This window comes from Pelmatolapia mariae, linkage group LG23 (assembly GCF_036321145.2).
Source record: "Pelmatolapia mariae isolate MD_Pm_ZW linkage group LG23, Pm_UMD_F_2, whole genome shotgun sequence".
Taxonomy (NCBI): domain Eukaryota; kingdom Metazoa; phylum Chordata; class Actinopteri; order Cichliformes; family Cichlidae; genus Pelmatolapia; species Pelmatolapia mariae.
The window spans coordinates 36,649,787-36,662,327 of record NC_086246.1 but is presented as its reverse complement, the minus strand read 5'-3'; the positions used below and the strand labels follow the sequence as shown (position 1 = coordinate 36,662,327).

General features: G+C 39.4%; 1 protein-coding gene across 1 annotated transcript; it reads left to right on the top strand.

Moving 5' to 3' along the window:
* The first annotated feature begins 6,813 nt into the window (after window positions 1-6,813).
* sox14 (SRY-box transcription factor 14) lies at window positions 6,814-7,530 on the top strand. Its single transcript, XM_063467026.1, has one exon. It carries the CDS (start codon window positions 6,814-6,816, stop codon window positions 7,528-7,530), a length of 717 nt encoding a protein of 238 aa, XP_063323096.1.
* Window positions 7,531-12,541: the final 5,011 nt, after the last annotated feature.

Below are 12,541 nucleotides of genomic sequence, written 5' to 3'. Positions count from 1 at the left end.
ATTTTTTTTTTCCAATATAGAAGCAAAAAGTGAACAACTGAACGTGAAATGATGCAAGCTCACTGGGCCTCAACACGGAATGAAAGCTATGTTAGAGCTATAAAGAACTCCATCTTCATTTTATGGTGAAGGTTTTTCTGGTATCGTAGGTTGAAGTTTTTTTTCTTTCTGAAGTTCTGCTCCTGTTACCAAAAGATTGGGAAGGACAGATGAGGACTTTGACAGTGATTATTTTGTAAAGGTATTTCATCCATGGTCCTAAAGCTGAATATCAGTTTCTTAAGATCCACAATTAAGGTATCTATACTTGAAAACTCTTTATCCTGTTGATGGAGAAAAGATTATTTGTTGTCTTAAAACTTTATCCCAAGTATCTCTTATCAATATAAAGTTGTGGCATTTGGTCATGTTTTTTGTAGAAATCTAAATTGCAAATAAAAGATCAGGGCTTACTGGATCAAAAGGAAGAATTCTAGACATGGTACAGCTGTGACAGATCTGTTTTTCACATGGAGTTTGATATCTGTAGTTTCCTCATGATGAATCCAGTACAAGTCTGTTGTGGCATCTGCATCCACCATCTGCAAGAAAGGATCAGCAGACATGATCCCATAAACTCACTCCCAAGTCCTTAGAAGTTGTTTGGTAACCCAGGGAACACAAAAGAAATTCCCTTGGTGATTTGTCTGATATGTGCGGAAGTGAGGATAGATGGTAGAAGATCTAACCTCACAGAATCAAAACATGTCGTGGGAGAACTGTATGTCAAGAATTTAGAAGTTGTGATTGTAAAAGCCTTCTTCTAGCAGAATTTCTATATACATGTATTTTATTGTTGCTCATAGCCCATTGCAGGAAGGTCAGGTCAATGGTTTACAGGATTCATTTCCGTAAGCAATTCTCTTTTATATTTCTATTCACCTCATACGTTACTCAGCGGTATTCTTTGCCACTGATTGTTTCTTTTAATCACTCACCTGAAGGTTAGTGTAACTCAGATATTTCTATAAGTTGCAAATTTCATTGACATTTCATAGTCTGGTCACTGTGTTGCTGTTAGTCGTTTTCTGTGTGCGCTTTAAGTCGAACTCCATCATTGGCAAGAAGACGATCACAGTACCAGGCAAAGTAAGCAGATGTCAAGGAGATGATGATCATGAATGTCAGTGGAGATGCTTGGCCATCGGGCAGAGACTGACGATGTCTGGACACTATAGTTGCTGAATAGAACAGAAAGGTGAGGGTGAGGTGAGGGGGCACTTTGAAAGACTAAAGCTCTGACTCTAGGCCCTTGTAGAGTTGTTTAACAAGTGAGAACTCGGATCAGTTCTTTAATTCTTGAACATTGTTGAGTTGGTCAACTGGCTACCATAAACTGATTTATTTGGGTCTTTGCCTGAAGGCTAGGTTCTTATCATCAGTCCACATATAAGCACAGGGCAATTTTCGTTCTCGAGTCAGTGCTACTATCCTTATAACTTTAGTGCCTTCAACCAGGTCAGTAGTTTACAGTTTCTATTTTATTTCTATCCTCTATTGTTTTGAAATGACAAGAAAAACATCTGGACCTGGATAGAAATTCTAAAAAAATAATATGAGCGTTGTGCGTCAGAGGTTCCGTGATACTACTGAAGACATGCTGAATAACTATGGCATCTTGCAACATGGCAGATTCCCAAACAAAGCTCTTTTGGTTAGTTCTTCCCACTGACTCTGGATATGTTTTTTAGTACCCTCAGGCATCATGTGACCATTTCAGAGTTACTCTGGTAGGTCTGGCATACCCAGTAAACATACTTATCAGTTAACCTGATCTGAGTGACGAAGATGTCTAAGGTTGAGCGTCTTTTGGTTTTACCTGAACTCCGCATAGACTTGTATTCTGGATGTGTTTAAGCTCTTAGAAAACCCTGGAACACCACGTTAACAGTCAGCAGTGTCAACGTGTCAGCTTATTGAAAAACTTGAGAAGAAATATTTTAGATTATTAAATAAATTGTTTAGCGTCAAAATAATAAGGTTTACATAACACCAGTTAACCCTGCTTTGAAATGGATGTATTTGTTGTTTAAATTGTATATACATATGCATCACTACTTATTGAATTTTATTTCTGAATATGCATCTTATATTATTGTTTGGTAGCAGTTCAGATTCTCATTTATGCTGGTTAAATCTTATCTACTGAGTCACAGTCTCATGTGAAAGGCTGAAATCCCCCTGCAAGGAAGGCCAGCTCTAAATGAGTTTTTTTTCTCTTAATGAAGGTCAGGAGAGAGTCACATCTTTCCTTTTGTGATAATTTATCCCTATCTCCTGTTATCTCTGTTTTGCCCCTTTAATCCTAATTGTATTGTATAATTGTGTGATGTGGACCTCTTGGTCTTTGAAGTATTGGCCCTATCCTTTCATTATTACCTGATGCCTTGAACCTCCGTTAATTTTTTTTTTCAGCTCCGTTCTGCATTATCCAGTGTTGGGGAATAAAAGAGAGAGCAGCTTAAGTTCGGTCATTTCGAATTTTATTTAAGTCTGATTTCTCTATCTTCCTGAGAAATAATTTCACCACAAAGATATATATTGAGCTTAGTAATATAGTCTGCATGTTGGCAATACATCTCAAATGCGGCTCATTGCTGTTTTGATTGCTTCTCAGTGTTAGTGAATGGTACTTGTAAAGGGATAATGTAAAAAGATCTGCAGTATTGTATGCAGAATTGCTTCTATATAAGTGAAAGAAAGCCCTTTTTGTGTGTTTAACATTGCACGTATAATTATCAACAGCCAAAGTCTGAATATACATTTTTTTGTGCCATTGCTGGGGACAAACAGCTTAACCATGAACACTCAGTTTTCAGTATATGAGGCTATAAATGAAGCTGATAGAACATTTTCTCTATACATGGTTAAAAAGACATTCTACTTTGTGCTTTAACTGTTAAATGCTTTTACATTCAGACTGAACATTTCATAGAGATGTGTGCATATAAGGTTCTGCAAAATTAAAGCGAAAGAACAACTTTCAAGGAGAGCTCACTATTATCTGTGCAAACTACTGAATAAATATTGAAGCAAAACTGTAAATGGCATTGTCTAATTGCTGGTACTGTGTACTGTATGGTTCTACTTTAATATTAGGAGATCCTCACCACCTATGAGCCATTCATCTTGAAAGCAATGATTCAATATAATAACATAATAGATGATGCTGTAATACATGCTGTATCCAACATGCACTGGCCGAGTTAGACTTAATCCTGCACTGATGCTAGAGTACAGGACACGCAGACATATTCTGACAACATAAAAATGTTTGTGTGCCTAAGATAATTTCTGTTGCCACAATTTATTAGTTCCAAATATGGTTCAGCAGTAGTTCTTCCACACTGTGGAAAAAAATAGGCTTAAAAACATTCTGCTGGGAAGAAGGAAAAAAGTTAGGAAAGTTGTAGACCATGTGAGTTGTCTCGGTTTCTAATATTTTATTTTTACAGAGAACCATCACTAAATAGGATGGCAATACAATAAAAGGCATTGAAATGTCAACCCTAGCTTTTAAGAGTTTTTGAGGGGAGGACGCAAGTGTGCAGTAAAGAAAACCTCTTACCGCTTCAGCACCATGGACAGTTACGGTAGGGGAGCTTACCTCAATGCTCTCCACGGGAACCCAAGTTGGCTAATAGGCTCTCCGTGTGTCAGGCCGCTCCCCATTCACTTTTTAAGGCGAGATGGATGGACATGTGTCCTCAGATAATCCTAGTTTATGTGTGTGCGCACGCATGTGTGCTGTGTTTGTCTCACGCGCTCCTCTATGTTTGGGTGTGATTTGAATTTATTAGACTCAAAATTTAAATTTTGTTCTATTTCCATAAAGGCCAACATTAAACTTGCCCAGTAGGCTGATTTTTAGTGTACAAATCTGATAGTGTGTTTCATTTTGGGAGTCATTTCTAAGCCAAATATATTCCGTTACAGGCATTTTTTTTTCACTTTTTAAAATTCTGTTTATATGTTGTTATCAGATCTTTTGGCATTTCCAAATAACTTAGGTTTGGACATCTTTTTACATTCAGGTGTAAAACCCAAACCCCAAAATTTCTTTATTGCATTTTTATTATCTCAGAGCAAAAATGTACCGCGGCTGCATGTAATGAAACTAAAGATGGAAATAATCATCATCATCTGAGTCCTTGACGAATCAAACCCTATTGCATTTCTCATTATCCCGGTAAACTGTCGAGGGAACTTTCAGGCGTGCATTTATTAGACAATCAGTTTTTGAATAAGAAACATAGCCGACTTCTCCCTCGTGAGTATAGGAGGCTCAGCCCCTAAAATAATTTCCTCTTATCTAATTCATTGATCATAAAATGAAGCCGGTGTGAGCATGCAGCAGCAGCAGCCTACATGTTAAATTGCATGCGCTGTTCTGCGATAGATAGCATAGCACAATTTAAAACTTCAATGCAAGCCGAAATATACAGTGCAAACATGCGGCATACTACCTCGCGGTTGCAGATGAGCGTCATATAGCCTGCCGATTGGGAGGATTGTGTAGGAGCTGTTTCTTTCTCTTTTTTCTCCCTCTTTCCCCCCTTTTTTCCTGCCATCCTGCCATCGCGGATGTACTGGGAGGGGGAAGAAAAAAAAAAGTCGGAGACGTCCTCAACTGATTGTTCTCTGGGTCGGGGTGAGGAGGATCTTTCTCCCAAAACGATCATATTTTAGACGATATTTTCAAGTTGTTGGGTTTTTTTTTTTTTTTTTTGTAAAGACAGATGTGATGGAAATCTTCTTGTTCCAAGCTGCCGATTGACGCATGCGTGTGCGAGGAGACAGGGAGCGTAGAGAGAGCGTGAGAAAGAGACAGAGATGGGGATGAAATGTGGGAATATCAGACAGAAAAACGAACTACGCTTTGCTTTATTTTGGGTCTCGAAATAAAACGAGGTTTGGGTCACGATAGTCAATGTATAGCCCGCGGACGTGTGCAAAAATCTGAGGGTTTTTTAGACGGGTCATTCTGTATTAGAAACACGCGTGTGAGTGTGATGTGATGACATGTTAAAGAACCGAAAACCATCTTTAGAGTATCTGTTTACATTAAGCCACACAAAGAAGAGAGGAAGATGAGATGATAATACGCAGCCCGCAAAATACTCATATGTACAGAGAGAGAGAGAGAGAGAGAGAGAGAGATGGAGGCCAAAGACAACCTTAAATAAATCTGCTTAGCAGTGTAACTAACTGGGGTTGTATCTCCACTTACAGCATTTTGACGGTGTGTGTAGAGGGGGTAGAAAAAAAATCATCTGTCTGCCTTTCGTTTAATAATCACAGCTGAAAGTATCATATATCAAGCACATTAGCCCGAGGGCTATTAGGCAGTGGTCCTGGTTGAAATTTGCATTTTAGAACGATCACTCTGCGCCTCTTTAAAAAGAAAAATCTGTCAAATCGATGTGAACTAATGCAGCAATTACAGACGCACAATGACGGCTCCTCTTAACGTTTGTAGTTATTGCTATATGTAATATTTCCTCGCTGTTTGTAATTCTGCCGATGCCTAGTTTTAGTTTTACACATTGGCACGCGTGGGCCCAAACCGTGTGCGCGCCCGTGTGTATTATCATATGTGCGTGCTCGTGGGAGTTAGGTGGTTTAAGGGAATGCTAACAAAAAAATGGACTTGTAAGAGGTTTTTGTGACCCCGTCCACACCCCCCAGCTACCCCATCAGCAGCGGGATAACAGAGGTTAAAACCGGCTGAAGTGTCATTGAGCAACAGTGGAAGACCTCTCGGTTGCAAATGAACTGTCGTGCTTTTATTATTATAATTACTATTTTTAATGTTATTTGTTTTATTTTATTATGTGAAAATGCGAATAAAACCGGGTTCCGCTGTATCAAAGGCCCACATATACGTGTGCATTTTTGGGGGGACTTTACGTCCAAAGTGCTCCCCGGCGTCTGTGCGTAAAGCTGTACAGTAAATTGGTTGCACGGTATAGTCACCTCTCTGGATTGAAGTCAGGTTTTAACTGGAAAAGAGGTTGAAGGTCCATGTTTGTTGCGATTCATTATATTAAATGGAATCGGGGAGGGATCCTGGGTATTACCCCCCTCCACACACACCACACACACATACACCCCTTTCCTTATTTTCTTCTTCTTCTTTTTTTTTCTACTACTACCTCCCGCTCTTTGTTTATGTTGTAATGTACATATTTTTTCGTGAAGGTATTATAATAGCCGCTCTCCGTGCTGATTGGGCGCTCAGGTTGGTGAGTGAACGCCCTGCAGATTATGTCAGATTGCGTGCAGAAACCAAACCAGCCCAGCCTTTGAACTTCACCGCTTTTGGCTCGTATTCACGCTCTTCCGCTCATTTCCAAGCCAGGTGCTTGACGACAAACCTCAGAGAGAGAGAGAGCGCGCGCGTGTGTGGCAGAAAAAAAACCCACCTAATACTTTTACGACTCCAGCAAACTGACTGCGGAACATCGCTTTCACCTTTGTGGATTTTTTTTTACGTGTGTGCGTCTCGCATGTGTTTTTTCCCGTATTGCCTGGCGCAGGTCTGACAGAGTTGTTACTGGACTTAAACGAAGGCGCACCAGTGTTCAAACTCGGGGAAAACGCACCGGGCGCTGGATTTTTCTTTTCTTTTCTTTTGCTTTTGTTTTCCAGAATCTGAAGATCCCAGGCGGGGCATGACTGGTATCGGGCATCTAGACAGGTGAATAGTTTGCCTTCTTTCCGATCAGAACTTTTCCTCGTCATTAAAATTGGGGATAAAAGTATAGTCTTAAGATGTCAAAGCCTGCTGATCATATCAAGAGACCCATGAACGCGTTCATGGTTTGGTCCCGGGGCCAGAGGAGGAAAATGGCACAGGATAATCCCAAAATGCACAACTCGGAGATCAGCAAAAGACTGGGCGCTGAGTGGAAGCTGCTGTCAGAGTCTGAGAAGAGACCTTACATCGATGAGGCCAAGAGGCTGCGGGCTCAGCACATGAAGGAGCACCCCGACTACAAGTACAGACCCAGGCGCAAACCCAAAAACCTGCTCAAGAAGGACCGGTACGTTTTCCCGCTGCCTTACCTCGGGGACACCGATCACTTGAAGGGACTTCCCGTGTCGGCCGCGGACTCTCTTTTGGGCTCTTCAGAGAAAGCCAGAGCGTTTCTGCCGCCGACGTCCGCCCCATACTCCTTCCTTGACCCGAGTCAGTTCAGCTCCAGCGCCATCCAGAAGATGACCGAGATGCCCCACACGTTGAGCACCAGCACTTTGCCGTACGCATCCTCACTGGGATACCAAAACGGCGCGTTCGGCACCCTTGGGTGCCCCAGTCAGCACACCCACACCCACCCGTCGCCCACAAACCCGGGCTATGTCGTCCCGTGTAACTGCACAGCCTGGTCAGCGTCAAGTTTACAGCCCCCGGTGGCCTACATACTTTTTCCAGGTATGACCAAGACTGGGATAGACCCATATTCATCCGCACATGCCACTGCCATGTAACCCTCAAGACTCATTTGTTCTTTTTAATTCACTTGAATACTGAAATGCATGTAAATATATTATGGACAGCGCGCCCTATTAAAAAGGCATGAACAGTGTTAACTGCCTTGGACTTGTTATGGCACAAAAAAGAGGAAAAAACAAACAAACTTTTGCAGAAATCCACCAAGTTCCTGCCTGAGCAAAGGAGCTGGAGTTTGGTGTAAAGGACGGAGCCCTGTGAACTGTAAGAAATGTAAATGTTATAACGTTTATGGCAACCAGAAAAGGAGGCCTTTAACTTTATTTATTGTGTACATTTCAATGCTGATATGCTGATTTGTGTTGATTATTGATAGGCTTCACTTTTATTTTGAAAAATTGGCTTGCACAATTAGCGTTCATATTTCCTGTATCAGCCTAAGGAGTCCACATTTTGGCAATTTTATGACGATGTTCTGGACATAGGGTCAAAATCAGGACATGTAGGCTGGATTACATACGGGTTATATTGTTATATTTATCACAAAAAAAGAGGAAAGAAAAAAGAAAACTGGCACATAAAACTATACGGTCTATTTAAGAAGACACAAATGAGGGGAAAAAAATCATTTACATCCAGATGTTTCATTTTGCATTTTTACCTGTGGTTCAGTGCTAATATAGTCACACGCGTCATTTTAGTTTGTTTTTTGTTTTTTAAGGATAACTTCTATTTGAATTCAAGGAGTTCTATGTGTATTTTCTATCTAAGATGGTAATTTAAAACCTGTCATGTTATGGAAAGGATAATGTATCTAGAAGGTTGATACCTCCTGCTCTTTGTTCAAGTGCCGAGCAAAGACATTTTCAATAAAGACAATCTGTCTTCAACCAGATCAATTTCCTGTATTTGTAGGTTATTGAGACCACAGAGATAGCATTATAATGTGCACGTGCTGCGGGGGCGTTTAAACCGCCAAAATAAAAGTTCCATTAAATAGATGTAAAAGGTTTAATGATCACAAACTAATAATTATTTTAAAATTTAAATTAAAATAAATATAGAAAATTGAAGTTATGAATTATGAAAATACTTTAATCTTTTTAAAGATTAAAAAAAATACACCCGAGCTAATCAATACTGTTGATAGGCTGCACATTAGAACAATAACATCAAATCAATCCTCTTTTCCCTCATCGATTCCCTCTCCCGTGTGCGGTAGTTAAAGCTGTCAGTTTCCCGCCCTTTGATCATTCCACAAAGCTTTATTCCTTAACTGCTTCTTTTTCTTTCTTTCTTTCTTTCTTTCTTTCTTTCTTCTTTTTTTTTTTATTTATTTTTATTATGATGATTGCTCTGCTTCTTGTTGCAGAAGCAGGGTTCAGGCATGTTCGGCGGTGCAGCATGATGAAGGTGTGTTTGTGACACCGGGATGAACCGGTTTTTGATGTTTGACAGTTCAGGAGAGGCCTCCCTGGAGGGATTCCGCCCGTCCGACTCGTCTGACTGCTTAATCACTTCAAGAAGCTGCTTAATTATAGGTTTAACTAATGGAGAATACTGATTTTTTTTCTCTCTCTCTCGCTCCATTTTTTTTTCACCCAATCTGCGACTTTTTGGTTGGTTGTACAGCAGCCTACCACTTGACTGTGATGCGGTTTAAAAAATCTCTGCGTGTGCGATTTCTGCTGCAGCCAAAAACTTCGTTAAAACCTCTATCAGCGCCGAGTCATCCGCACGTGTTTAAACCTGCAGCGACCTGTGAATGAAAAAGGCCCCGGCTCTCATTAAGACAACAGAGAGTGAGCACAGCTTTATAACTCACCCAAAAAAACAAGCAGGAATGAAAGGAAACTTGGACCCAGCGCGGGGTGCGAGGGGGTCTGTTTCTTCTTCTATTCTTCTTAATGGAGACTGATGGATTTGCGTACCGCGCGCGCGCACGTGTGTGAGTGTGTGTAGCTTGCCCGTATTAATACTGTAGTAATAATTAAAAAAATCATTCCACATCCAAATTGTTTACTTATCTGCCAAGAACATATGTGGGGAGAAGTTACCATTCTGCACTATTGCCCAAGGTGCAATTCCATCCTGGGGAGGAAGAGGAGGGAGGGCAGGGGAAAGGAGGAGAGGGGGGCAGATTTTTATGACAGACTTGCTTCTTATCTGGAGCTGTAAATTAGGGTGATACTTCATTGAACCGAATGTGAAGTTTTACATCAAAACCCTAAAGCGTTCTAATTCAACTTTGAAATGAGACAATTATAATTACTTTCAGGAGTAGCTGCGGACTTGGATAAAGGCCCGTCTGTATATATATATATATATATATATATATATATATATATATATATCTATATATATATATATATATATATATATATATATATGTCATTCATTTTTTTTTAAATATATTTAAGACAGTATTGTTTGCAGTCTCTTTTATTTTTAAGTTTTACATCACAGGATTCACTCACTACCTGTAATTATCCAACTTAGTCACGGAAATTGAGTGCGGTTACAACGCCCTGAAATAAATAACGATAAACGGCATGTGAGAGGTATAATGGGAGGGAAATTATGATTTGGAATTATAGAGGGAAAGGGTGTGTGTGTGTGTGTGTGTGTGTGTGTGTTTAAATCTCTCTTCCCCCCTTGACGTTTTTATTGGAGCACAACAGAGAGAATTCAATCTGCCTTATCTCTCCAGGACTCCTTTTCAGCGCGAGATCAGAGGAAAAAGGAGAGGATAATTGTTCTTTATTTTATTTAATTTAACGCGACAGCCAGCGCTTTCAGGTCATTTATATGCTTCATTTGGTGATAAAAGTCAATGAGGAGGGGAAACACCGAGTAAAGCAGGCGCTTTGACTTCTTTTCATTATTATTTTATTTCTCTCAGCAACATAAAGTATATTAAAAAAAGAAGTAAAACAGACGAAACAATAATTGGATGAGGAGGGGAGGAGGTGGACATTTTTAATTAAAAGTCATGGGTCATTTACATTATTGTGTTTTAATGTCACCCTGAAATCATCAGCAGGAAATGGAGTTTGATAAGTGGCTTTGAGAATGTGGTTTTGTATTTAGGCGTGCTAATTTTCTAAAACAGAGGTCGAAGATTATGATGATGAAGATGATGATGGTAGTGTCATTGTTGTTGCTTCTCTGATGATGATGATGATGACGACGATGATGATAGACTAAGGGGAAAATATGCCAAGACACAGATCGGCTTATCACAGCTGAATTCATTTTTATTTCAACGCGAGATTTCACATTTTATAAAAAATGCATTTTTGTGAGTGAGTGTGTGTGTGTCTGTGTGTGTGTGTAAAAGCTGATCTCATTTCAGCATATTAAATATTGTCTAAAAAAATAAAAAAGGAAGAAGTCATCACTGGCTAAATCCTGGTCTATCTAAAATTGAATCTGGGATACCATTTTGACGGGAGAAAAAGTAAAACCGTACAGTTTTGTTGTTTGAAGACGCGGGGGCTTGAATTTGGGGGTCCCTGAATTCTCATTTGAAAGAAATGAAATGGTGAACGGGCTGATAAAGAAAAAAATGGGAGGGGGGCGGCTGAGCTGAGAGAAAAGGAATCATGGCACGGTTGTTTAATGCGCTGCACCAGTCGGAAAAGTGATTTACACCAAGACTTTATTCCCCCCGACTGATGGAGAGACAGCGCGGGCTTTCTTCTTCTTCTTCTTCTTCTTCTTCTTTTGCATTATTGTTTACATATACACATGCAGGCGCGCACACGTGCAAGTGGGCCTGTGCGGTCAGTTTTCTGGAGATGATCGGATACAGATTGCTGGGATACGGACGCTATGCTTTACCCACAGAAGCGAACTGCATCCATCAGGTTCAGTCTGTGCAGCGGACAGTTTGCGCGAAAGTTTATTTATGCGCTCAGTTAACCCTTCATTTCCGGATAGTTTTCATTTTTATTTTGTAATTTCTGCAACATCTGGAACCCTCAAAAACCACCACTTCATTTTTGCCTCTCTTATTTCTTTTTAATTTCTAAAATTATTTTTAAATAAATGAAGTTAAAATAAACGAATCAATCAATGAAATAAATTTCCTTCATATTTTACGTTAAAATGATTTGTGTGCAAAAATATTTCCTGTATTTATTTGAAGACTGCTCAATAATTTTTTCCACATATTAAATCAAATCATAATTTAAACTCCTCAACTCAAAGATGCCCCCAGACATGGACTGCACACTTTTGCCACCAAATGAGAGCATTAAAAAAATCCATTCATGCCAGTGTATAAATCTTTTTAATCTGACTTATTAAAAGTTATCACATTTCACCACCGTTACATGCTGCACATGTCAATGAGTGAGATACACAATAAGGTAAAATTCATGATCTCAGATCAGATAAAGATCTCAGATCAGAATAAAAAATAATAATTTTGTCTGCCTGGATTTACATTTTCCTCTTTCCTACCTTGTGACCTCTCAGATTTAATGGTTGCAATCCACTGTTTCAGGTTCATTTCTACATCAAACGTTTTTCTGTCCTTTATTTTGTTTCTCTGCCTTTCTTCTTTTTCTCTCTTTATTTATCTGCATGATTTACAGACTGTTTAGCAGAGACGAGCTGTTGTTTCAGAACCATGTGACCTGCTTTATTTTAGTTATTCATCCTTGTTATCATTATATTATGATGATGACTATGCATATGCTCAGCTACCTTTCATATACACTGATGTCGTGATGTACAATGAGACATCACACACCTCCACAATTGTATGTATGCTTCTTGTGATACTTTTAAGCCATTGTGTTGTCTTTGTTTCTCCCTGAACGTTCATGTCATATAAACTTTCCAGTCATGCATGTGAGGGTTTTAATATTTGAGATTATTTTTTTCGACATCACACATAAAACTTTATGTCAATAAGAAAAACATAACATTAATTACAAAATGCAGAGTCTGGAGTGTTGAAGCTAACTTCTTATACTTAAATTATACAATTCTGAAATATTCAGATATTTGATATAAACCTTTGCTATTGCAAAACTGCAA